We start from the raw sequence: 25492 nt of genomic DNA on the forward strand, positions 1-25492 counted from the left end.
AGATTCTCGAGTTGGTGAAGGAGAAGACCGTTTGCCTTTGGTGGATTTCTTTGAGCCTTACTGGTTAGAGGAAGACACCAGTGTTGTTTGGCTGGAGGGACGGACGAAGTCTTCACGGGAGTACTCCTACTGTCCTCTCCGGCCTGCCGTTTGTGCAGCTGGTGGCTTCGCCCCTTGAGACGAGAGTCTGACGGCTTGTTGCACAGCTGGACGGGGGAGATAGCGACGCTACCTCGACACTGGGCGATTTCACAACCTCAGAGCTGAATTGGTGGTTGCATGTCTGCGTGGGCACATCCTTCACGGAGCAAGGGGTAAAAAGAACAGAACTATGGGTGCCACACAGAAGAATGCTGGGTTTGCGACTAGCCAGTAATCTGCGAGCTACGGCGTAAGGCACTTTTTCCTTTACCCCAATCTCTTGGACAGCCCGCTCATCAAGATACAGGGACAATCCCATGAGGATGTGGCATGGGCGCCATTGCACTTGATAGAGCAGGCAGGAGGTGGACAATAGCCCTTGTGTGCATCCCTACCACATGTTACACATTTGACTGGATGTCAACAAGACGTTCTAGTGTGGTTCAAACGATGACACTGGTAGCAGCGCACCAGGTTCGGAATGTATGGCCGAACTGTGATAATTTCATAGCTTGCTTTGATCTCGGATGGAAGCACCACTCTATCAAGGGTGAGAAAAAGAATGTGGGTGGGCACTAAGGAGGAATCTACCTATTTCATTACGCAATGGATGGCAACAACATCCTGATCAGAGAGGTAAGACTGAATTTCGATCTTAGTTAGACCATCGAGCAGACTGGTGTAAATTACACCACAGGAAGAATTCAAAAGTTCTATGGGCCTTGACACGAACAGGGTAGCTGTGGAGAAGTGAGACTTCAAGCAATTGTTGTGCTTGAGAATCAGAAGTAGTCTCCAAAATCAAAGTGCCATTCCGTAAATGAGAGCAGGACTTCATAGGGCCGGCAACTGGATCAACACCTTTCTGAATAATAAATGGATTTACTGTGGCAAAGGACATAAGACCATGAGGAAACATGGTGCAGTGGGAATAGTCTTTGAATCATTGCCTCATTATGTTTATGTTTTGTAGACACCGATTGTGAACATGGCAATTTGGGAAGTCTGCACCTCAGGTGATTGCCCCTTCTGGGCTTGGCCAGTACCAGAGGGTACGTTCAAACCCTACCTGTCAACATGGGACCGGTTATTCTGTGTTACCCAGCCGCCTGTTAAGCGTCAGACACATGGGCTGTCCTTCAGGAGCGCACAGGGAGGATGAAGAAAAAGAGGAACCTCAAATGCCGAAGTGGAGGAACGAGAGGAGAAGGGAAACAAGGAAAGGAAAATAGAGCGAATAACATAGGTGAGACTGTTCTTACATCAGTGACAGACAATGCAGAACATTCCCAATAATATCCCAGACATGTTCCAAAAGTGAAGGGGAAAAGAATAGCAAGAGGATAGACATAAAGCACAGAAAGGAAAAAAAATGCTACAAAGGCTGGGGCCCTGTGGTGGCCAAGCACAAACTCGCTAAAGAGTGGCGAGCCTCCTAGAGGGCATGTCAACTTTGACGATACAGTTGTGCTGTTGGGTGTTTGATATGCATTCCATTTAATTTTATGACGCTGACCATACCACGTGTATTTTCACTGTAATAGTAGCACTACTGTATTTTAATGTGTTGCATGCTAGTACAGTGACAATATCTACATATGTTTCATGATCTCCTCCATTTTTCATACCCAATCCCAGCCCCCTGCCACAGGGATCATATATGCCAGTGGAAGATTCAAATGCAAGACACCCCCAATCCTGTTATAGTACTGTCACAAGTGTGTCCTATCTCATCATAGGCTGGACCACCTGTGAAAGAAGCCATGTCATCTCTGCTGCAACCATTGCTCAGCTTTGTATATTGGTATGACTACCAACCAGCTGTCTGCCAGGATGAATGGACACTGCCGAACTGTGGCTAAGAACAGAGTGGATCACCCCATGGCAAAACAGACAGATGAACATAACATGCTTGCTTTTAATGGCCGCTTCACAACCCAGGCCATCTGAATCATCCCCTCCACCATCAACTTTTCTGAACTATAGTTGGCAGTATCCTTACAAAACATTATCTGCTCCTGAAATTATCTCAGCCTCAATCTACGATAACCTAGTATCTCCACATCCTGCCAATCACTCCCAATTCATGTCACCTCTCCCTCACTGTGCTCACTGTCTGCCAATGTTTCCACCAACCTTTTCCACTTTCTGCAAGACATCACTCTTCTCTCTGACACCCTTACTCTGTTATCCCTCCCTCTTCTCTATCCCACTCCGGATTGCTGCTTTCATTCAATGTAACAGTTGCAGTCTGACTAACATGGCCAGAGATAGCACTCATGTGTGCCTCCTTGCATGAATGGATGTGTATGTTTTCCTTCCTTTTCTGAAGACGGCTTTGGCTGAAAGCTTTGTATGTAACAGTCTTTTTGTGGAGCCTGCATGCAACTCAATGTTGCATCTTTACACTGAGTAGGAATCTGTCCTTTTCACAGTTTTTGATATTCAAACCTGGAGTGTTTACCTAAATATCTGATCTTCAGAGACATTATGCATAAAATAAAAATTTCTATAAATGTTTTTAAATGTGTATTACGTATTCAATTTATGTTATTCATTAAGCGAGTTTCATAAGCGGCAGAAATCGCCCTTTTCAAGAATAAAAATGAGTAGCTCACTTACTTTGGGTTACTCAGGGTCTGAGGAGTCTGCACAGTGACATTATCGATTATGTAATTTAATATTTCTTGTTGGCAAAATATTATTGCTTCAATCATCTTCTTTGGTGGAAAAGCATCCTAAAACAAATAAAATATGATGCATAAATGAGAGGCCATAAAACATGCATTCTCATTGACATTATAACTTAAAGAATAATACTGAAATAAAGTTTTGACAATACATTTCATGTTGCACTGTATGCGAGAGAGAAAGCATGTAGTTAATTCATGCTATTCATCTAACAAATTATAGAACAAAGGAAAAATAGATGGGATGGAACTTTTCGATAACAAAATATAACCTTCACATTGGTTCAGTGTTGAGCCCCAGGGATAATAATCTCTCATTAAAAACCTATTTAAAAATGTTTGAGAACTGGTTTTTAACACAGAATCCACAAATTCGTCAGCCGACATATCAGTCCTGTAGTGACCATAAAGATAGAATTACCTCGATAGCACTATGTACAGTAGCTTATTAGCAGGCTTTCTCCTGTTCTCCATCGATAAATGGAACAGGAAGAAACTTTTTAATCTGTCTTACTATGTGGTGCAACATATAATCTCGGTGATTTGCAGAGTATATGTGTAGAACACTGTCCACATAACTTAATACAGCTGCATTTGGAACCACACTTTTACAACTTCCCATGGAGCTCTTGCATTGCAACCAACCTCTTTCTGAGCAATTTTCCCAATAGTCCAAAGAAGTGACAAATCACACAGCAAAATGTCCAGCTTCTCGGTAGAAATGACAGGGGCCAACTATGGGAAGCTTCCCAACATATTGTGCTAAACCTAAACCTTTTTTGTCTCATTACTCATTATCTAAGAGCCCAACCAAACTGCAAATATGTTTAGTTTCTAAATAGATAATTAACATATGAGATTTGCTGTAAATTTTAACTGCTTTTCCCAGGAAAGAACAATTTTAATGACCAAAGTTGAAACTGTTCATGTGTGAAGTAACTTGACCAGCTTTCACTGTACAATATGACAGAGAAGGCTGGCGATTTGAAGGCAAGGTTAGTATCTTGAGATGTTTCTGATCCCAGATGGACAAATATAAGTGTGGGGGGGGGGGAGGGGGGGAGGGGGGGAGGGGGGGGGGGGGGAATCATCCATAGTTTCTCTGCTGGGACACCCCCTTAGATAGATAAGGCCATTCTGTGTCCAGAAAAGTGCTGCTTAATCCTTTTGCATTACTGCATAACTGTCTATGAAAACAAAGTATTGCTTAGGATGTGAAAGCCTCCAGCCACAAGGAGCAAATTTTGGACATAATACTAAGAAGCAAGAGCACACAACAGTTGCTACTGCCAGCAGTCACAACAGCTGAGTTCATTATTAATGGGTGAGGAACTCTCTTTGTGGATGGTTAGGATAAAGGGCCCTGTATTGCAAATGCAAGTGGGTGACCAAACCTAATGTTTCTTAAGCTTTTCCTAACTGAATATTTATCTAAATCAACATAACAGCTACTCAGTAGAAGAAATCTCTGTTACAACACAGCGACAAAAACATTCATTTTAACAATCTTGTACTGTTAGCTGATAGCCCATATTTCACTGTAATAGCTTCTGCTAGTCTACCACACTGGGGAAATTGTAATAACTTTACAATTGTGGAAGACTTGTTTAGTTATGTGAAATAAATGAGTGTTTACGTAAAACATCAATTTCTACAGTATATCTTTCCTCTTTGTACAATAGCCTTTGGTTAGTTTTAAATATTAAGAGATGTGAGCACTATGGCGATCTTCTGCCAATGTCGAGCAAATCAAGGATTGTAAAGTAGAAGTGATGCCGACATGAATTACAGGTAATACTGCATCTCTTCCTAACAGTCTCACAGGTACTCTAGGGACCTGCAAGTGGGTGGGTACATCACAATGACTTATCCTTTGCACTGTTCCCTATGGTACAAAATAGCTTGCCCAAAATTGCACTCTGTGGTAACAGACTCAAGAGTTTCACTGTTGCAGAGCCAGCCAGCATGTTCGATTGGGAAGTCCGAATGTGTGATTGGAAAAATCTGTATGGTAGTACAGCAGATGGTACAAGTAGTATCCTGTACGTAGTGCTCAAATGTTCAAAATGAAAACCTCTACTACTGCATACCTTCCGATAACATAATCACATGACATGGATGGTAAACAGAATCCAAAGATGACATGCACTTCTGACATCACTTGTCAGTCAACTAATGATTGGTATGGCTTGTATGTCTGTGGTATCTGCAACAGCATGATAATGTTGATCTTGTTGTGACACATTCTCTACCTTCTGATATCGAGAAAGGAATGCCAGGCACCAAATGATAGAACTCGAAAACATTCAATACATCCAACAACACATCCCCTACGGTTAGGAAATGTATTATACTTCACTATGTATATGCAGATGGGTTTCCTAGTTTCATGATTTATTGTGACACACCTTTGTTCTACTACCAGGTATTGCACAAAACTAAGTTGTGTGCTGTACAGTACTTGTAACTTTGGTATTGGAAAAACAGAGCCCCAGTCCTCACTTTCATTTGAGGATGTCATATACAATCCATGATTGAACAATAGGGCGTAATCAATAGCAACAGTTATCTGACCAGCAGTGACTTTAATGTAATTAGAAATTTACCTTTATGCATACCCTTCTTAAGACCTTGGCTAGTGCCACCTACTGCATATTTATAGTGCATAACTTGGCAATGCAAAAGACTCGCACAACCAATAGAAGGGTAGTTTAAGAGAGAGGCCATAATTGAGCTCATTTTATGACCTGTGCATGTTACTGTATTAGCAATTTTCTTAAAAGTTGGTGCTCATAGCTTTGACATTTTCTTCTACAATTGAGTTCGAATGTAGGCTGTAGTGACAGATTGGTTTGTAGCATAGTCTGCAGTAGGTTGAAAAGTTGTGTGATATCAATGTGCCATAAATTTATTAATTTTTTATGGTGATTTCTTTGTGATCATGATCACTGCCCCCCCCCCCCCCCCACACACACACACACACACACACACATGCGAGACACATTTCATCTTTACACTGGCAACAGGATTTGAAGCATCTGCTTGCACCCCTTCTACAAACATGTCATCTGTCCACTTCTCTGTCACTATGTACTTACAATCAGATGCTGACACACCCCATCACATTCCCACCACACCTCGTGGTGTAAACTGCCACAACAAGCAAGTAACAGCTTACCACTGATCTAGGTTCTTATTGATTTTTTTGGTACTCTTTACTGTAAATCACATGATGGAAATATTAAATAAAAGATGAAGATGAGCAGTAATTCACCTGCAGATTTCTGGTACATAGACAGTAATGTATGGAGGGTTACTGGAGCCCAGGGAAAACTTTGACTTTGGACTCCCACCCTCTTCCGTTCATCATTCCATTGTTTAATCCTCATTGCAGCTTAACAACATATGCAGAAAGTACTCCTTACAACTTCATTACACTGGCTCATTTGGTACAACAAGAATTCAATCAGAATTGCCTTTTTATTTTCTTTGCCCCATTCCCACATTACTATCCCAATCCTTTCCCTTCTTCTTCTTCTTCTTCTTCTTTCCCCTACTACTACGTTCTTCCTCTTTCTCTTTTTGCTCCTCCACATATGAGGAAACACACTAAAATATACAAAACTTGTAAGAGCATTTTCTCTACTTCTAACTACAGTGAATAGAGTGTTTATGTTACATAGAGAGAACAAAAGCAAAATTTCAATATTAGTGTGATTTCTCAACCATTTAGTAGCCCATAAGTCACCTACCGATCAACTATAAATGAGTGGTTACTTATACTCATTTGAATTTTATTTTTTGTGGCTTTTATTTCACATAATTTTTACTGCATTTCACCAATGTGGAAGTTACTTTTGTACATGCAACAGTAAAAGTCTGAGGCAAGGGCAGTGCTATTACATATCTAGATATAAACACTCCACAAGTAACCTTGTGATGTGTGACAGAGCATACTTCTGGTACCATTAGGTGAACCCCCCTCCCCTCACACACACACACATTCCAGATCCAGTTCTAAATGTTGCAAATAAAGTATGACTGTCCCTAAGGCTCCATATGAACTCTACTTCTTTTGATTTTCTGAGACATATTGGGAGGAAGCAATATGTAACCTGATTCTTCTTCGAATATACAGTCTCAAAATGTTAGCAGCAAACTTCTCTGTAACACACAATGCCTATCTTGTAGCGTCTGACATGGGGGTTTGATTGACATACCCATAACATTCTCATGTTTACTGATTAAATCCATGACATAACATATTGCTCTTCTTTTGATCTCTTCCATTAAACTCACCTGGTAAAGGTGCCTGACTGATCAGCAATACTCAAAAGTTTGCCTTACAAATATTTTGTAATTCCCTTCTTTTGGGGATGAATTATGATCTGATTAAAATTACTTTGTGATTGACAGACTGCAGTGGCACGGGGCATGATGCCAGAATGCAACCAGCCACACTTCACAAGGCACTGCTTGTACCTACAAAACAGCCCATACAGTGAGCATGTGCATTTGAGGAAGAAAACAATTGGATGGCAGCTGGCCCCTACCACTCGCCTCAATGAGACATCAATCAAAATGTGATTTTAATTGGAGTATAAATGTCCTTAAGATCCTCCCAATGAATCTCAGCATGCACTATGATTTTCCTCCAATTACTTTTACGTGGTCATTCTACTTTAGGTTGTCCCAGAAAGCTTTTCCTAGATGTTTTATAGTGGTTATTGTTTCCAGTTAATCATCATCAACAGTGCAATCAAACTGTAGTGAATCTCTTCACCTATTTGTGCACAATACATAACATTTATTTACATTCAGTGTCAGCTGTCAGTCCCTGCACCAATCATTGAACCACTGCAGCTCTTCTTGCATTTCATACAGTCTTTTGGTGCTGCAGCCTTCATGTATACAACAGTAATGTTCAGAAACAACCTCATAAAATTATTTTGCATTATTTACTAGCTAATTTATACATGTAGTGCACAGCAACAGTCCCGCAATAGTTTTTTGGGGCATGCACAAAGTTATTTTTACATGTATGTTACACGGAGCAAAAGTGGCAGTATTTGGGGGGACATGTAATGCGAAGGCAAAAGAGTGTCTCTACAGCTAATTGTAAGAACCCTATGAGAGAGGAGACTGTTTTTCCATTGGTAAAACACCTTTTCCATGTATTTACGGCACCAAAATAAAAAATCTGTTTCGGTATGTCCGTGACTTTTGGAACTAACATATTGGTAACTTGCTGCCACAATATTTTGGTGTAAAATCTTCTGGCAATCTCATGCGTTTACTGACAAAAGTATACTGAGCTCCTCCTTTATTAGATAATCTATACGCCAGGAAAGTTTTAAATGCCACATCTGTGTTGTACATTCAACAGTTCCCCTGTAAGATGGTAAACTTAAGCACAGTGAATAACATATGATCTTCCAGGACAGTGAAATTTTACCTACAGATTTATTTATTCAATTTATTTATTGTCATAGATGATTTGAACTGTTACCTAGACTGTAAAAGATATCACGGCTAAACTCTAGATCAGGGGTAATGGTAGTCATGGCGGTGTTTGTCTATTGTTCACAGGTTGGCAACACATCAGTCTCGCATAGCCAATGGGGCAACACATTAACATATACGACAAGAGGTGAGAAAAGAGACAATGAATTTCTAGCACTGAAATTGAAATTAGAAACCTTTCCTTCCTTCACAGTTGTCATAAATATTTGACTATTTCCAAACATGTCACAAGCTGTGAGACTGTGGTTAGGTTGGTAACCAATAGCACAACTTCAATTGCAGCAGCCAAATATTTGTGACACGTAATATTATAAATTTTACTGATGCTTGGCATGCAGCAGTGAAATCTATAATCCTGCTTGTCACAAATATTCAGCTATTTTTTACTGTATATGTCACGACTTCCATGGGTGTGATTATGATGCTACCCAAGAACAAGGAGTAATATAATTGTTGTTGTCACAATTATTTGACTGAATTTTCTGAATACGAAACAAATTACAAGGTTGTGGATAGTTTGAAACATGACCATTTGGTTGTGAGTTGGCAAAGTCAACAAATATGTAAGCTAAAATATCTGGTTTGCTGACAGACTGAACTGTAGCTTAGCCAGAGGCTAAGGTTAGGAGGATTAGGACAGTTTTACTCACAAAATTTAAATTTAGGATCTTTGTTGTCACATATATTTGTTTCTTCTGAATATGTCATGAATTACGGGGTTGTGGTTAGGTCGAGACCTAACAGTACAGCTTAAATTAAATTATTAATCTTTGTTGTTAAAATGTTTGCATGTTTCGTCCAAATGTGTTATGATATTGGAGGTTGTTATACACTGACAAGAGAACGTGAATATTCCTTCAAAACACATCTTCCGTTCACTGATCTCTCACTGGCTTTACACATCCTCTTTCCTTTCCTCAAGGTGAGCACTGACAACATTCTGCACAAAACACATTAGTAGTACAACACTGGCTCTGATCTAGACTTTTTCCAGTTATCACATTGAAAGCACTTACCAATTGCAGTTCACTTTATAATTATCACATCACAAAGCCCATCTTGATTCAGTATACACATATTGATAAAATTATGTAATAATTTCCAGTACATTAATATTAACTCAATAAAAAATATTATTTTGTTTTTGTTTGCAGCTTTTTATGAAAACTCAAATATGTAGCAAATGATAATTAGGAAAGGTATTAAATTAACAATGGTGACTGATTTTCAGAAAAGGAAGAAACGAAGATTGGAAAGATAAAAACTGTACAGTGTTCCATAAACAATATAGTTATGGGACAGTGGCCGTGAAAAAAACATCAAGAGTTTTGTTTCCAAACGGCATGTTACCTGTGGACTAGACTGTTCTCATGCCTCATACTGCAGAGATATATAGCCTCCAAGAGACTGGACACTCTGTTCTTAGCACCTGACATCTACATTTATGTCTAAACACTTTTTTTGGGTATCCTTTTGATATGCAGTAATTGGGCATGATCTCTTTCACATGTCCTTCATAGGTACAATACCTGGAGAGCAAGTGCAGCAGCACTGGCGGCAGGGGGATGAGTGTCATACTGTGCGGTGAACCATGGACCGGCGAGCTGCCGAAGGTGCGGAGCCAAGTTTCGGCGGGCGGCCCGAACAATGGCACGCTGTGCTACGTGTGCAGCTTCCCTCACACGGTGTTCAGGGTCTTGCACCAGCTGGCAAAACAGACGAGCCCAGCATGGGAGCAAGACTTTGACCGCTTCAGCTGAATCTCCTGCTGATACCAACTGTGTGAACTCCTGTAAAGCCTACAATGCCATACAAACACAATTGGTTTGAGAATCACATAGCAGTCACTAGAGCATTATATTACACACATTTCAAAGCTGTAGATTTTGAGAGACTACAGTACAGACTGTTCATCATTTCCTGAGGAGAGATACATCAACTTATCCTGATAATCTGAAGAGCCTAATTTAACCTAAGACAATGTACATTAAAAACTGATATTTTAATCAATGATCTTTAAGTACAGCTGAGTGAGAAATAGAAGGAAATGTATGTTATATGAGATTCTGAAAGTAACTAGAGATAAAATACTGAGAGCAAAATATTATCTACAGCTTGGACAGAAATGAGACTGTAGTTATAAAAGTCAAATAACATGAAAGGGAGACAGTAATTGAGAATGCAGTGAGAGATGTTTTTCAATCAGAACACAGATCAAGCAGTAAAAGAAAATAAGGAAAATTTGGAAAGGAAATTTCAGAGAGAAGAAATAAAAACTTTTAAGGAAACTTTGTCAGAGTTGGCAAACAACTTGGCAGATTAACTGAATGCAATGAATATTATTTCTGAAAAGTGGTGATCCACAGGTACAGTAGGTTTCATGGAGGCATATTTATATAGCTGTATCATCAGCTACTGTCAAAAAATTTATGTAGTTACATCATCGGCTGCTGTTGTTAGTTTCAGTTTGCTAAAACTGAACTGAAGGTGTTGACGGCCTTTGTGTTGCACCCTGCAGTTAGTAACTGTTTGCACAGAGAATTTGGGAAGTGCACACAATACATTATGATTCAGATGATTAGACAAGATGGCAGAAACAACGAGAAACTAGTGATCATAATGCGGAGTCTATCCAATTACATGGTGGCATCATGGAATGTACTGTGTGGAATTCTGTCATATAAAACAAAATATTCTGTAAAATTTAAACTGTACCCTTAGGTTCCTGCATAAGCACAACCTCAAAATTTAGAAAATACCCCACAGAGTTTTCGAAATAACCACCAGGCAATGTTACAGATCAGTCCATCACCACAGCCAGTTTTACTCCTGTCATATTTATTGGCTTCACCAACTCTCAACCACACTACACACTCCAAGAAATTGTGTCCTATTCTGAGAAACATACAATACAAAACATACATTTGAAAACCAATAATCAACTTTATACTCCATAACAGCCACGTCAATAATTGTCAATCTCATGGTACCCACACAGGAAACAAAATTAATTAGGCCTAAATCATATCTTCGAACAAAAGAAATAATTGGATTAGGCGATTCTCACTGACTTCTGTATACAATAAGCCAATTGGCTATAGTCAAAAGAAACAAATTTCTCACAGCAGCATGCAGCAGAAGAGCAGATACCATAAGTGCACTTTAACCTTTTGGTCTATGCATGGACCATCTTCTGGTAGTGGCTAAAATATTGATATAGTATTTTGCTTTCTGATGTGTTACATATCACTACCTTAATATTATGTTAAATGGGAAAGCATGAGTGTTGTTATTACACATCGTAAGTACACTATTGCTATCTGAAAACATACATATTTTTCTTATAAAAAAAAATGATACACATGTTTGTTGTCAGACCTCCCGATGTTACTCTTAAGATGTTCACATTGCAACCCTGCCGAAAACTTCATTCTTGGAAGATGAAAAACACATTCATCTTGTCTGCAGGCTATTCTTTTGCAGATGCATTACATAACTCCACATGCAGAGTGCTCCTTATCTACCATTGATGTGAGAACAGACTTGTCTGTTACATATGTGGTAAAATTCATCTGGACTGTAGGTGTTAGATCAAGAGGTGGGTTTCATTCTGTGTTCACTGACCAAGTCTCATGCTGCCTTGCAGGGATGGTAAGCTTTTTCGATGAATATAACAGTGAACATATTTGTCAATATTGGTTTCTGCAGATTACATGTGCTATATCAGTAGACAGTTTACTAAGATAAATGTCTCAAAGCTGATCACTGAAATGTGACTCTACTGTGGTTGCTCCAAATGAATCACTGTTGCCCCATCTCTTCTAATGTCATTTCCAATTATTTAAACACAATATCTTCACATAGCTCTCAATATAACTTTTTTCTCCTTCTTATTACACTATTTCCTCTCTGTGACACCTTTTCTGACTTTGGTTTACTCATTGGCCTCTTACAGAAAATTGTGCCTGTTATGCTTTGGCATTTCTGATCAGTTCAAATCTCACATAAACTGGAATACACATATCAGGAAATTGTTAAAAATCATAAAGAGAGAGAAAAACTGGACAATATATGTCTTACGGAGATGCAACTCTGAATACTTTGGTTAAAAACACTTAAACCAGAATACAGCAATCCCAGCTTTGTGGAACAACATGTTCCTTCTCTGGCAAGGAGAGAGAAATTGGTTCTAGATGTTGAAAAGGGGGCAGGTCACTTAGACTACAGATAAAATGGGAAGGTGTCAACTGAAGTGTACCAATACCAGATGTCAGATTTGTACCGTAGCACAATGATTATGTGACATATGACATCATATATTGCAAACGGGAAATGAACAGAACACTGATTTTATCTTGTGTGTGTATCTATGTCATTTTTTGGAAAGTCGGTTGTGGTGAAAGACTGATCTGAAGTATAGTGCAAAGTATAAGTTAGGTTGAAAGGTAACAGTTTCGTTGTCGGTTGGTGAAGTGGTAGATAAGATTTCAGTTAATTGTGAGAATTACCTGTTATAAAGAGGAACAGGGATCTTTGCAAACCCCTCTTCCCTCCTTGAAGAAGTTATAACACGAGTTAGAGAAAACTGTTTTATCATATGTTATTTACACCAGGTCCTTCCCTTATGTTTCTCACTTTTTAACATTTTAGCTCTTACCTACTTAACTAGCCATCAAATAACACTCTTTCTGAAATATATTTCTTCTGGTTAAATTTACTTCCCTCTTCTTTCCCCTCTATATTAACTGTTGGACAACGGACTGCATCAATAGCAATTAAACCCATCATCTCTCATGGTTGCCAAATTCTGAGTGCAACAATTCGAAAAGCAACCACTCAGATTTGTGTCCAATAGATACAATGGTGTAATATCTGAAGCATCAGCTGACAAGAAATCATGAATGAAAAACAAATTTTAATTCACTCAGCCAAAAGGGTGCATACAAGCTCAAGACTGGTACTCAGTGGAATTTTACACAGAAGATTCTTGAGTAATATTTACATACAAAATAAACAACGAAATTAGTGAACAGTGTGACAGACTTGGTGTAATATTCATCAGCCATAAGAGACAGAAAAATTGGACAATATTTGTCTTACGGAAGTGCAACTCTAAATACTTTGGTTAAAAACACTTAAAACAGAAAACAGCAATGCCAGCTTTGTGGAACAACAAATTTCTAAGTGACAAATGTCTGAGAAGGGATGGCGTGCACTTAAATAGACTAGGCCCAATGACTTTCAGTAAAATGCTCATGGATGTACGTAAAATAATTTTAAAAAAAGGGAAAACTGAGATGGTCCTAAGAGGATGATAATTCAAAAATATTTCTTGAAAATAAAAAACATGAATTTAATTGAAATCATGAAGCACTTAAACCAATTCACAGAGAGAAGTGGAAATGCTATATGGCAGGTGATGGAGCCCCTTAGGGAAATAGCGTACAGGGCTGGAAAGAATTCCAACGTGCACTCGGTTTGTCTGTCGGGGGGCCTCATCCAAGATGTGGAGGCGGCCTTGCCTGCGGCTATCAAGCGTACGGGGTGCAGTCGCCTGCAAGTAGATGCTCACGTCGGCACCAATGATGCCTGTCGCTTGGGTTCTGAGGCGACCCTCAGTTCGTACAGGTGGCTGGCCAATTTGGTGAAGACCGCTGGCCTCGCAAGTGGGGTGCACGCAGAGCTCTTTATTTGCAGCATCGTTCCCAGAGTGGATCGGGGTCCTTTGGTTTGGAGCCGAATTGAGGGTCTCAACCAGAGGCTTCATCAACTCTGTGACGGTCTTGGCTGTAGACTTCTAGACTTGCACTATTGGGTGGGGAATTGTAGGACACCTCTAGATAGGTCAGAGGTGCACTAAAAGGAAGCAGCTACTCTGGTAGCAGAATACTTGTGGTATGCACATGGTTTCTTTTTAGGCTAAGCAGTAGTGCGAGGTGTCCTGAAGAACACTCACCAGTCTACGTGCAGGCAGGGAAATCAAGACGTGCACAGTGTAAAGACACTTCAGTAAATTTGCAGTGTGTTCGGAATAAAGTTCCTGAATTTACTGCCCTCCAGGAAGCATGTGGCGCGCAAATTATTCTAGGGCCTGAGACCTGGTTGAACCCTGAGATAGGAAGTTCTGAAATATTTAGTGAGGGTTGGAACGTGTATCGGAAAGACAGATTGGACACTGTAGGAGGTGGTGTCTTCATTGCAGTTGACAAAAATATTGTTTTTACTGAGGTCGAAGTAGAGTGTGATTGGGAAGTTATATGGACATGTTTAACAGGGCTAGGAGAAATAAAGTTAATTGTTGGGTGTTATTACTGGCCACCAGGATCCACCATGACAGTTCTAGAATCATTCAAAGGGAGTGTACACTCTGTATCGCAGAAGTACCCAGATCATGCTATTTTAGTCGGAGGCAACTTCAACCTACCTAGTATAGACTGGGATGTCTATAGATTCATTACAGGTGGTACAGACAAGCCGTCATGTGAATTACTTTTGAACACATTATCCGAAAACTGTCTTGAGCAGCTAAATCGACAGCCAATGCGTAATGGAAATATTTTGGATCTGGTAGACACGAACAGACAAGACCTCATCGACGGTGTCAGTGTTGAGGCAGAGATTAGTGATCATGATGTTGTCATTACGACTGAGGTTACGAAAGTTAAGTCGGTCAAGAAGGCTAGGAGAATATTCTTACTAGAAAGAGCAGATAAGCAGTTGTTAGCATCCCATTTAGTAAATGAATCAACTTCATTTACTTCCGGCACGATGGACGTGGAAGAATTATGGGCAAATTTTAAACACATTGTAAATCATGCATTGGAGAAGCATGTGCCGAAAAAGTGGGTTACGGATGGAAAAGACCCACCATGGTTAACAGCGCAATTCAGAGAATGCTCAGGAAGTGAAGATAGTTGCACTCACGGTACAAGAAAGATAGAGAGAATGAGGACAGGCAAAAGTTAGTAGAGATTCGTGCTGCTGTAAAAAGAGTGACGCGTGAAGCGTACAACCACTGCCACCGTCATACCATAGCAAAAGATCTTGCTGAAAACCCAAGGAAATTCTGGTCTTACGTAAAATCGGTAAGCGGGTCGAAGGCTTCCATCCAGTCACTCACTGATCAGTCTGGCCTGGCAACGGAAGACAGCAAAACGAAAGCTGAAATTTTAAATATAGCATTTGAGAAATCTTTCACGCAGAAGGATCGTACAAACATACCGCTGTTTGAGTCTCGTACAGATTCCCGTATGGAGGACAAAGTGATAAGACATCCCTGGGATTGTAAGGCAGCTGAATGGGTTGAAAATAAAAAAAATCACCAGGTCTCGATGGGATTCCAATTCGGTTTTACAGAGAGTACTCTACTGCATTGGCTCCTTACTTAGCTTGCATTTATCGCGAACCTCTTGCCCAATATAAAGTTCCAAGCAACTGGAAAAAAGCGCAGGTGACACCTGTATATAAGAAGGGAAGAAGGACGGATCCTCAAAATTACAGACCAATACCGTTAACATCGGTTTGTTGCAGGATTCTCGACCACATTCTCAGTTTGAATATAATGAATTTCCCTGAGACAGAGAAGCTGCTGTCCATGCATCAGCACAGCTTTAGAAAGCATCACTCCTGTGAAACGCATCTCGCCCTTTTTTCACACGATATCTTGTGAACCATGGATGAAGGGTATCAGACGGATACCACATTCCTTCACTTCCGGAAAGCGTTTGACTCGGTGTCCCACTGCAGACTCCTAACTAAGGTACGAGCATATGGGATTGGTTCCCAAATATATGAGTGACTTGAAGACTTTAGGTAATAAAATCCAGTACGTTGTCCTAGAAGGTGAGTGTTCATTGGAGGTGAGGGTATCATCTGGAGGGCCCCATGGAAGTGTGGTAGGTCCGCTGTTGTTTTCTATCTACATAAATGATCTTTTGGATAGGATGGATAGCAATGTGCGGCTGTTTGCTGATGATGCTGTGGTGTATGGGAAGATGTCGTCGTTGAGTGACTGTAGGAGGATACAAGATGATGGTGGTGGTGGTTAGTGTTTAACGTCCTGTCGACAACGAGGTCATTAGAGATGGAGCGCAAGCTCGGGTTAGGGAAGGATTGGGAAAGAAATCGGCCGTGCCCTTTCAAAGGAACCATCCCGGCATTTGCCTGAAGCGATTTAGGGAAATCACGGAAAACCTAAATCAGGATGGCCGGAGACGGGATTGAACCGTCGTCCTCCCAAATGGGAGTCCAGTGTGCTAACCAATGTGCCTCATCACTCGGTGATACAAGATGACTTGGACAGGATTTGTGATTGGTGTAAAGAATGGCAGCTAACTCTAAATATAGATAAATGTAAATTAATGCAGATGAATAGGAAAAAGAATCCCGTAATGTTTGAATACTCCATCAGTAGAGTAGCGCCTGACACAGTCACGTCGATTAAATATATGGGAGTAACATTGCAGAGGGATATGAATTGGGACAATCATGTAATGGCAGTTGTGGGGAAGGCGGATAGTCGTCTTCAGTTCATTGGTAGAATTTTGGAAAGATGTGATTCATCTGTAAAGGAGACCTCTTATAAAACACTAATACGACCTAATCTTGAGTATTGCTCGAGCGTTTGGGATCCCTATCAGGTCGGATTGAGGGAGGACATGGAAGCAATTCAGAGGTGGGCTGCTAAATTTGTTACTGGTAGGTTTTATCATCACACGAGTGTTATGGAAATGCCTTAGGAGCTCGGGTGGGAGTCTCTGGAGGCAAGGAGGCATTCTTTTCGTAAATCGCTACTGAGGAAATTTAGAGAACCAGCATTTGAGGCTGACTGCAGTAAAATTTTACTGACGCCTACTTATATTTTGTGGAAACACCACAATGATAAGATAAGAGAGATTAGGGCTTGTACAGAGGCATATAGGCAGTCATTTTTCCCTCATTCTGTTTGGGAGTTGAACAGCGACAGAAGATGCTAGTTGGGGTACGAGGTACCCTCCGCCATGCACCGTATGGTGGATTGTGGAGTATGTATGTAGATGTACCAATAATAAATTAACAATTGTTCACCTAAATATTCGGTGTCTAACAAATAAAGTGCAACAGCTAGAGATTTAACTGGAGGTCCCAGTAAGTTCTGTTGCTTGTATGACTGGTGTGAACAATCAGAAATTAATTATGCAGTCTTAAAGTTTTACAATTTAGCATGTTCATATAGCAGAATATCTAGGGAGTATGGAGGCTGTTGTATTTACTGTACATGAAACAAAATTATCAATTTAATGTCAGAAGCGATCTCTTGGCAATCAGTGAAGAGAAGCATTTTGAGTTGACAGTAATAGAATTAAGGGACCAACATAAATGTACAAAATACACTATTTTATTATTAAACATTTTGGCAGGTGACTGCCAACAGTCATTAAGTAATGTATATAATGAATATTTTATGATTATGCAGATCTCTTAGTGGACATACAAATACCTTTTTGTCACAACTAAATCAAATTACTGATATGATATCCACTCCAAAGAAGTGATAGGTGAGTGCAACAAATGGTATGTCTATTGTGAAAGCTGTAAAAAATTTACACAGAATTCATAATAAAAGTTCCAAAATAATTCGAAAAACTGTCAACAGATGGTGCTGTACACTGTGCAGCTCATAAAGTATAAGCAAGCATGATGGAACTCATTCTCTGCAAGCAGTCTTTGCAATTACATCACGATCTTTTTGAAATTTCCACCACTCAAAATACAGAGGTGATGTAAACAAATAATAAAATTTTGTCATCATACCCTGTAATGTCTCAACCGAAATGGTTTCAGATGCCACACAAATCACTGATACAAGTTCATTAAGCATGGTGGGCTGGCTCCGGTAGACAGTACCTTTCAATGTGCCCCATTGAAAGGCATCACAAGGAGTTAGATAAGGCAAACGTGGAGGCCGATCATCCCTGAACCAGTAAATTTGCAACAATCCAACACAATGACTCTATTCATGAAGCAATCATCAAGAAAGCGTAACAACTGTCTCGCGCGATGTGGTCAGGCTGGCTCCATCTTACATTGACCACTCGGTGCCTGATTCATCATCCAATGCTATCTGTGTGACAACAAACTGTTCCAAAATCTACATCTACATCCATACACAAGCCACCTGACAGAGGGTATCTTGAGTACCTCTATCGGTTCTCCCTTCTATTCCAGTCTTATATTGTTCGTGGAAAGAATGATTGTCGGTATGCCTCTGTGTGGGCTCTACTCTCTTTGATTTTATCCTCATGGTCTCTTCGCGAGATATACATAGGAGGGAGCAATATACTGCTTGACTCCTCGGTGAAGGTACGTTCTCGAAACTTCAACAAAAGCTCGTACCGAGCTACTGAGCATCTCTCTTGAAGAGTCTACCACTGGAGTTTATCCATCATCTCTGTAATGCTTTCGCGATTACTAAATGATCCTGTAACTAAGCGCGCTGCTCTCAGTTGGATCTTCTCTATCTCTTCTATCAACCCTATCTGGTACAGATCCCACACCGGTGAGCAGTATTCAAGCAGTGAGCAAACAAGTGTACTGTAACCTACGTCCTTTGTTTTCGGACTGCATTTCCTTAGGATTCTTCCAATGAATCTCAGTCTGACATCTGCTTTACCGATGATTAATTTTATATGGTCATTCCATTTTAAATCACTCCTAATGCCTACTCCCAGAAAATTTATGGAATTAACTGCTTCCAGCTGCTGACCTCCTATATTGTAGCTAAATGATAAAGGATCTTTCTTTTTATGTATTCACAGCACATTACACTTGTCTACATTGAGATTCAATTTCCAGTTACAACATAACATTCACTAGTGATGGTTTCTTTCATTTAAAAAGGGCCAATAATACCTCTGCTGCATACTGAAGCCCAGAGAGCAATTCTAGAAGAATACAGTAGTTCCACTTTACAGACATGGGGATTCTCAGAATCATCAAAAACCACCAGTTTTGTTTGTTCACAACTTCATTCAGGTGGAAACGTGTTTCAGCTATCATCACACCCTTCAATAACAACCATTGTGAGAATTTGGTTTGCAAAGTCAGCCCTCTGTAAGACAACTCATACAAGCATGGCCCGGAGGCTCTGGATTTTGAATGGAAACATCTAAGCCCTGCCTCAGTATTTACTGTGTGCTGGAACATTTCAAACCAGTCTCCACTGCAATTCTTTGGATGGATTTCCTTGGATTTTGATGAATAATTCTAGAAAACATGACAAAATTTTCAGGTGTAACCACAGTTAGCCTGGGAGAGGGGGAACATTCCCTGTTAGATCATCAAACCTACTGCCTGTCCATTGGAATTCGGCAAAAAGCTTGTGAAAGGATTTTACAGCAGGTCCTTTTGGAATATTAAACCACATTTGAATACTACGCCTTGTTCCCATAGAACTATTTTCTAAGATGTGATGTGCACCACCAGAAGAACATGATCAATGGAATATATGATTTCAAGGTCTTCCTTCAATACACTACCCACCTTTCATGTTTCAATGGCAGAAATGATCGTTCTGAGCTGTGGCACATCATTTACAGGCACTACGTATTGTGATCACAGAGCCATCTGTTAACAGCTTTTCAGACTATTTCAAAAAGTTCTGAATAAAATTCTTACAGCTTTCATAATAAACATACCATTTGTTGCACTCATCTGTTGATCTTAGTTTTTAAGATACTTAATGTTGAATTCAGAGGCTCCTTTACTGGACATTCTATAATTGTAAATACGGTGATCCTGATGTTGCCTGTGACTTATTGTTAAGCATCATGCAACATTTCAGTTTAATGTAAGAGGTTAACAGTGCAACAAGAATAACAAACCAGTTAATGACAGCAACTGATCATGTGCTAACAGATTGAGACAAAGAAAACTGTAATGTTGCTGTAGTAGATCTATGATTATCTGACTACTTAAGTAAAACTGTAAATACTAAAAGTGGGTACAATAGAAATAAAGCAAATGCATGTCTACAGATGAATATTTTCTAAACCAAAAAGGGTAAAAGTTATGCATCAGACCTTGCTGTCATTTTTCAATATGGTGTACACATAAACATTAGGCTTCACCACCAGTAAATTTGTTACCACAACAATATTCTCTACTACCACATTCACTGGCTTCACCAACTCGCAACCAAATTGTCACCTTTCAATCAAACCCAGACCTCGAGCTGGTCTACAGATCAGTCTGTCATCCCACCAAAATTTCCGGGGGAGAGGGCTCCAATTTGTAAATTTAGCCGCAAAAAGGCATGTGTTTGTCAAACAAACAGCAGATCAAACATGGGAAGTAGAATACACAGAGGTAGATGCAAATGAAAAATTCAAAAATTTCATGACACTAGTGAAACTAAAATTTGGCAACATTTCATGACACTTTTAAAACTAAAATCTGACAGCATTTCACATCACTATTCAACTATTTGACAAAGGCATTTACTAAATTATTATTTCCATTATCAACAGTGGAACAATACCAATGGGTGACCAAAGATTTTAAAAAATCATCCCAAACACTGAGGTGCCTCAGTTCCATAAGAAACAGCCCATCTAATCCAGCTTTCTCACACAACAGTAGGCCTGTAGGCAAACATACATGAAAGTTTTGCTAGCAGCAAACAAGGCTCATATTTTCAAACTGATACTCACGACTCAAATCAAAAACAATGTAGGTAATAGAAAGATGAATCACTCAAATGAAAAATTAAGGACAAGGACACTACTGAAAAATCCAAAAGAGTTGACAAAATATACAGACAGCTACTATTTAGAGGAACAATATTAAATGAAAAATTTCAAACAGCCCCTTAAGTCAAAAGCTGAATAAGTGTGCACCACAGTCAATGCTATTACTGCCCACAACAAAGGAAGAAACCTACAAAGCAATTTGCAAATGGAAAAATTAAATTTCAGCAAGTTTGAACGAAGTACAAACTTGTCCACTTTATCAGTGTACAGACAACCTAACACCATCATTACTGACGACGATAAATCAATCATTGACACAGAGCTGCTTTCTTAATTACTTAATATATGCTAAATTACTGCCTCTCTTCAACACTGAAAATATTTGCAGGAAATTACAGGCCACTCTCACTACTCCCACGCTTTGAAAAAATAATAGAAACTATTGAGAAAATGAAACATATGAACTATTTAAATAAATACAACCTTTTCAATGATCAGTTACGTTTACAATCACAGAAAGGCACCAAGACAGCAACATCATACCTCACAAAACATGTACTAGAAGCACCTGACGTTAGTAAAGCACTTGACACAGTGGTGCACTAAATAACATTAGATGTGAATTAGTGGGCAACAAACAATAAAGTCACACTTAATGTAAAGAAAATAAGTACTATAAACTTCCACATAAACAAAACTCCAATTACAACAATGTGAAAATAAATAACGAAAAGTTTATCGAAAACACAAATTCCTTGGAATTGATGTTGACAGTTAAAAGTGGGAATAGCATGTAAAAATACTTAGTAACAAAATCTCTTCAGCATGCTATGCTCTTCGAATTCTTACACTAGCAAGTGATATCTCATGTATCAGATCAGCTGGTAACATGAGAAATACAATGGAAAATACAAGAGCAACACCACTGGACACTTTCAGAGCTCTAAGCCCTCCCAAATGTAACCGAGCGAGGTGGCGCAGTGGTTAAACACTGGACTTGCATTCGGGAGGACGACGGTTCAATCCCGCATCCGGCCATCCTGATTTCCCTAAAATTGTTCCCGGCAAATGCCGGGACGGTTCCTTTGAAAGGGCACGGCTGACTTCCTTCCCCACCCTTCCCTAATCCGATGAGACCAATGACCTCGCTGTCTGGTCTCCTTCCCCAAACCCAACCCTCCCAAATGTAGTTTTGTGATTTAAAGACAAATGACTTTGAGTACACACACTACAGTTAGAAACCATTACATGTACTGGCTATCTTCAAACTGATACTGATAATATAATCAGTCACTGTGGTTGGTTCGTGTGGGAGGAGGAGACCAAAAGCGAGGTCATCGGCCCCATCAGATTAGTGAAGGATGGGGAAGGAATTCGGCATTACCCTTTCAAAGGAACCATCCAGGCATTTGTCTGAAGCGATTTAGAGAAATCACCAAAAACCTAAATAGGGACGACCGGACATGGATTTGAACTTTCATCCTCCCAAATGTGAGTCCAGTATGCTGACCAATGCACCACTTCACTCGGTCCAGTCGCTGTGGTGTTGACTGATGGGAATTTGGTTTGTGAGGATCAATTTCTTTTTCCAACGGTAAAAGAAGGGGAGGGATGGTGCAGTGCACGAGAGGAAGGGAACAGTTGTTCCTGGCTCGGGACAATGATGTATCTTCCGCAGATACATGTAGCATGAATGGACACTGCGTTACAGAAAGTCATGTTTAAAACATAAACGAAGCTACATTTATAAATTAACTAAATCACCGCAATGTTGTATGGTCATCTGCATTCTTATCACTGTAGCAACAGATTGTGATCACCACTGGGCACCTTAAAGACGACTGGAGTAATTCACTTTGGAAGCATATTGGCAACTTACTTTGAGTCTTGTCGTTGAATCTTTCTTGCTCATTTTTTTCAGTACTAACTGAAAGTTTACGTCAATGTTGGGGTCCACATCTTCATGGCTTGGTGCTGTAAATCCAGATAGTGCTGGAATGTAGCCACATTCTTTGACAGCATCGAAACCGGGGAAATTTGGCGTGGTATTTGCTAGCAGTGCAGCACTTCTACCACTGCTTGATGGCTGTAAAGTAGAAAAACTGATTACATTAGTTATGTTCCGGAAACATGGAAAATTAAAATACGCAAACACCATACGTAATAACCATAATGTTTAATTACTTACCCGAACATTATTCTTCGTCCTTTGGGCTTGTTTATGTTTACCTCCCATAGCTGAATCTAATTTCACTCTACTACTGAAAATAATGTTTTCTGACACCAACAAAGATTTCGCATATCCAAATTTGTAAATAAAAACTAACCTACACGAATTCAGGAATCATCTTTGACAGCGAGCCAAAGAGTTTCGCCGAGACGTATTCTGTGTCTGTGAGTGACGAAACAGAGTATGTTCAAGGTCGATTCTCACTTGACGGAACAGGGCATTCCACATTGTCAAATGTCAGGTAATTACTGGCCGGTTGACTGTTCGTATAGAGCACCGTTTCGGTGCCCTCATTCTCCAAGTTAATTCATGAAACTGATCTCGAATCGGTGGGCGGGTGTTACGTAATTGGTGACAGGACGTGTACTTTTGATTTAAATGCCAATTCACAATGGTTGTCACGTTAAAACATTCCACAATGCCCCTCAAATGGCGGCATTCCCAAAGGCCGTCAACTGACCGTCAGGTGTTCTCAGTATTTCTCGGTAGGAAAGTCTTGACGATGTCGTCCGTTGACATCGGAAGTTAATCTAGATTGGCGGATTTTGCGCTTTGGTGACTTCTTAAACTTCATTCAATTATTGTGCTTTGCTTTCACCTAGATCTAGATCTACACTCCTCAAACCACCATGAAGTGCTTGGTACGTCCCACTGTACCAGTTATTAGAGTTTCGTTCTGTTCCATTCACATATGGGGCGCGGGAAAATTGATTGTTTGAATGCCTCTGTGTGTGTGCTGTAATTATTCTAACCTTATCTTCACGAACCCTGTGGCAGCGACATGTAGAGGATTTAGTGTATTCGTAGAATCGTCATTTAAAACTGGTTCTTGAAGTTGTGTCACTTGATTTCCTCGTTACAGTTTATGTCTATCTTCAAGAGTCTTCCAGTTCAGATCCTTCAGTATCTCTGTGACACTCTTCCATGGATTAAACAAACCTATGACCATTGGTATTGCCCTTCTCTGTATACACTCAATGTCACCTGTAAGTCCTGTGTGGCACAGGTTCCATACACAAGAGCAATGTTCTAGAATTGGTCGTATGAGTTATTTCTAAGCAATCTCCTTTGTGGACTGATTGCACTTCCCCAGTATTCTATCAACAAACCAGAGTCTACCACCAGATTTACCCGTGACTAAGCCTATATGATCATTCCATTTCATATCCCGATAAAGTGTTGCACCCATGTATTTGTAAGAGGTGGCTGAGTCCAATAGTGAGTCACTTACAACATAGTCATAGGATATGTTTTTTTCATTTTGTGAAGTGCATACTCTATAGCAATTCTGGAGGTGGGGAGCGTCGCATTGTCGTGCTGGAATTTTCCAAGTCTGTCGGAATGCACAGTGGACATGAATGGATGCAGATGATGAGGCAAGATGTCAGACAAGATGCTCATGTACATATCACATATCAGAGTCGTATCTAGACGTATCAGGGGTCTCATATCACTCCACCTCCACATGCCCCAAACCATTACACACCATCCACCAGCTTGAACAGTTATCTGCTGACATGCACTGTCCATGGATTCATGAGATTGTCTCTATACACGAAGACGTCCATCCACTCGATACAGTTTCAAACGAGACTCCTCCAACCAGGCAACGTGTTTCCAGTTTCATCAACAGTCCAATGCCCGTGTTCACGCGCCCAAGCGAGTCATAAAGCTTTGTGTCGTGCAGTCGTCAAGGGTACATGAGTGAGGCTTCTGAACCGAAAGCCTATATCGATGATGTTTTGTTTAATGGTTCACACGATGACACTTGTTGATGGCCCAACATCGAAATCTGCAGCAGTTTGCGGAAGGGTTGCTCTTTTGTCACGTTGAACGATTCTCATCCGCCGTTGTTGATCCCGTACATGCAAGATCTTTTTCTGGCCGCAGCGATGTCGGAGATTTGATGTTTTACCTGATTCCTGACATTCACGGTACACTCGTACGGGAAAATCCCCATTTCATAGCTACCTCGGAGATGCTTTGTCCCATCGCTCATGCGCCAACCATTAACACCACGTTCAAACTCGCTTAAATCTTGATAACCTGTCATTGTAGCAGCAGTAACCAATCTAACAACTGCGCCAGACGCTTGTTGTCTTGTGTAGGCGTTGCCGACCACAGCGCGGTATTCTGCCTGTATTTCACGATACATGCCTATACCACTTTCTTTGGTTCTT

General features: G+C 40.2%; 1 protein-coding gene across 1 annotated transcript in view; it reads right to left on the reverse strand.

Annotated features, from left to right (window-relative positions):
- The window catches only part of LOC126281199 (E3 ubiquitin-protein ligase listerin), a 133845-nt gene extending 110367 nt beyond the window's left edge, over positions 1–23478 (reverse strand). Inside the window, exons 1-4 of the mRNA XM_049979927.1 lie at positions 23271–23478; positions 22962–23168; positions 9884–10153; positions 2764–2879 (exon numbers count right to left, since the gene is read on the reverse strand). Of these exons, the coding sequence (XP_049835884.1) occupies positions 2764–2879; positions 9884–10153; positions 22962–23168; positions 23271–23318 (641 nt within the window). The 5' untranslated portion in view covers positions 23319–23478. The remainder of the gene's footprint in view (positions 1–2763; positions 2880–9883; positions 10154–22961; positions 23169–23270) is intronic.
- Positions 23479–25492: the final 2014 nt, after the last annotated feature.

This window comes from Schistocerca gregaria, chromosome 1 (genome assembly GCF_023897955.1).
Source record: "Schistocerca gregaria isolate iqSchGreg1 chromosome 1, iqSchGreg1.2, whole genome shotgun sequence".
Classification (NCBI taxonomy): domain Eukaryota; kingdom Metazoa; phylum Arthropoda; class Insecta; order Orthoptera; family Acrididae; genus Schistocerca; species Schistocerca gregaria.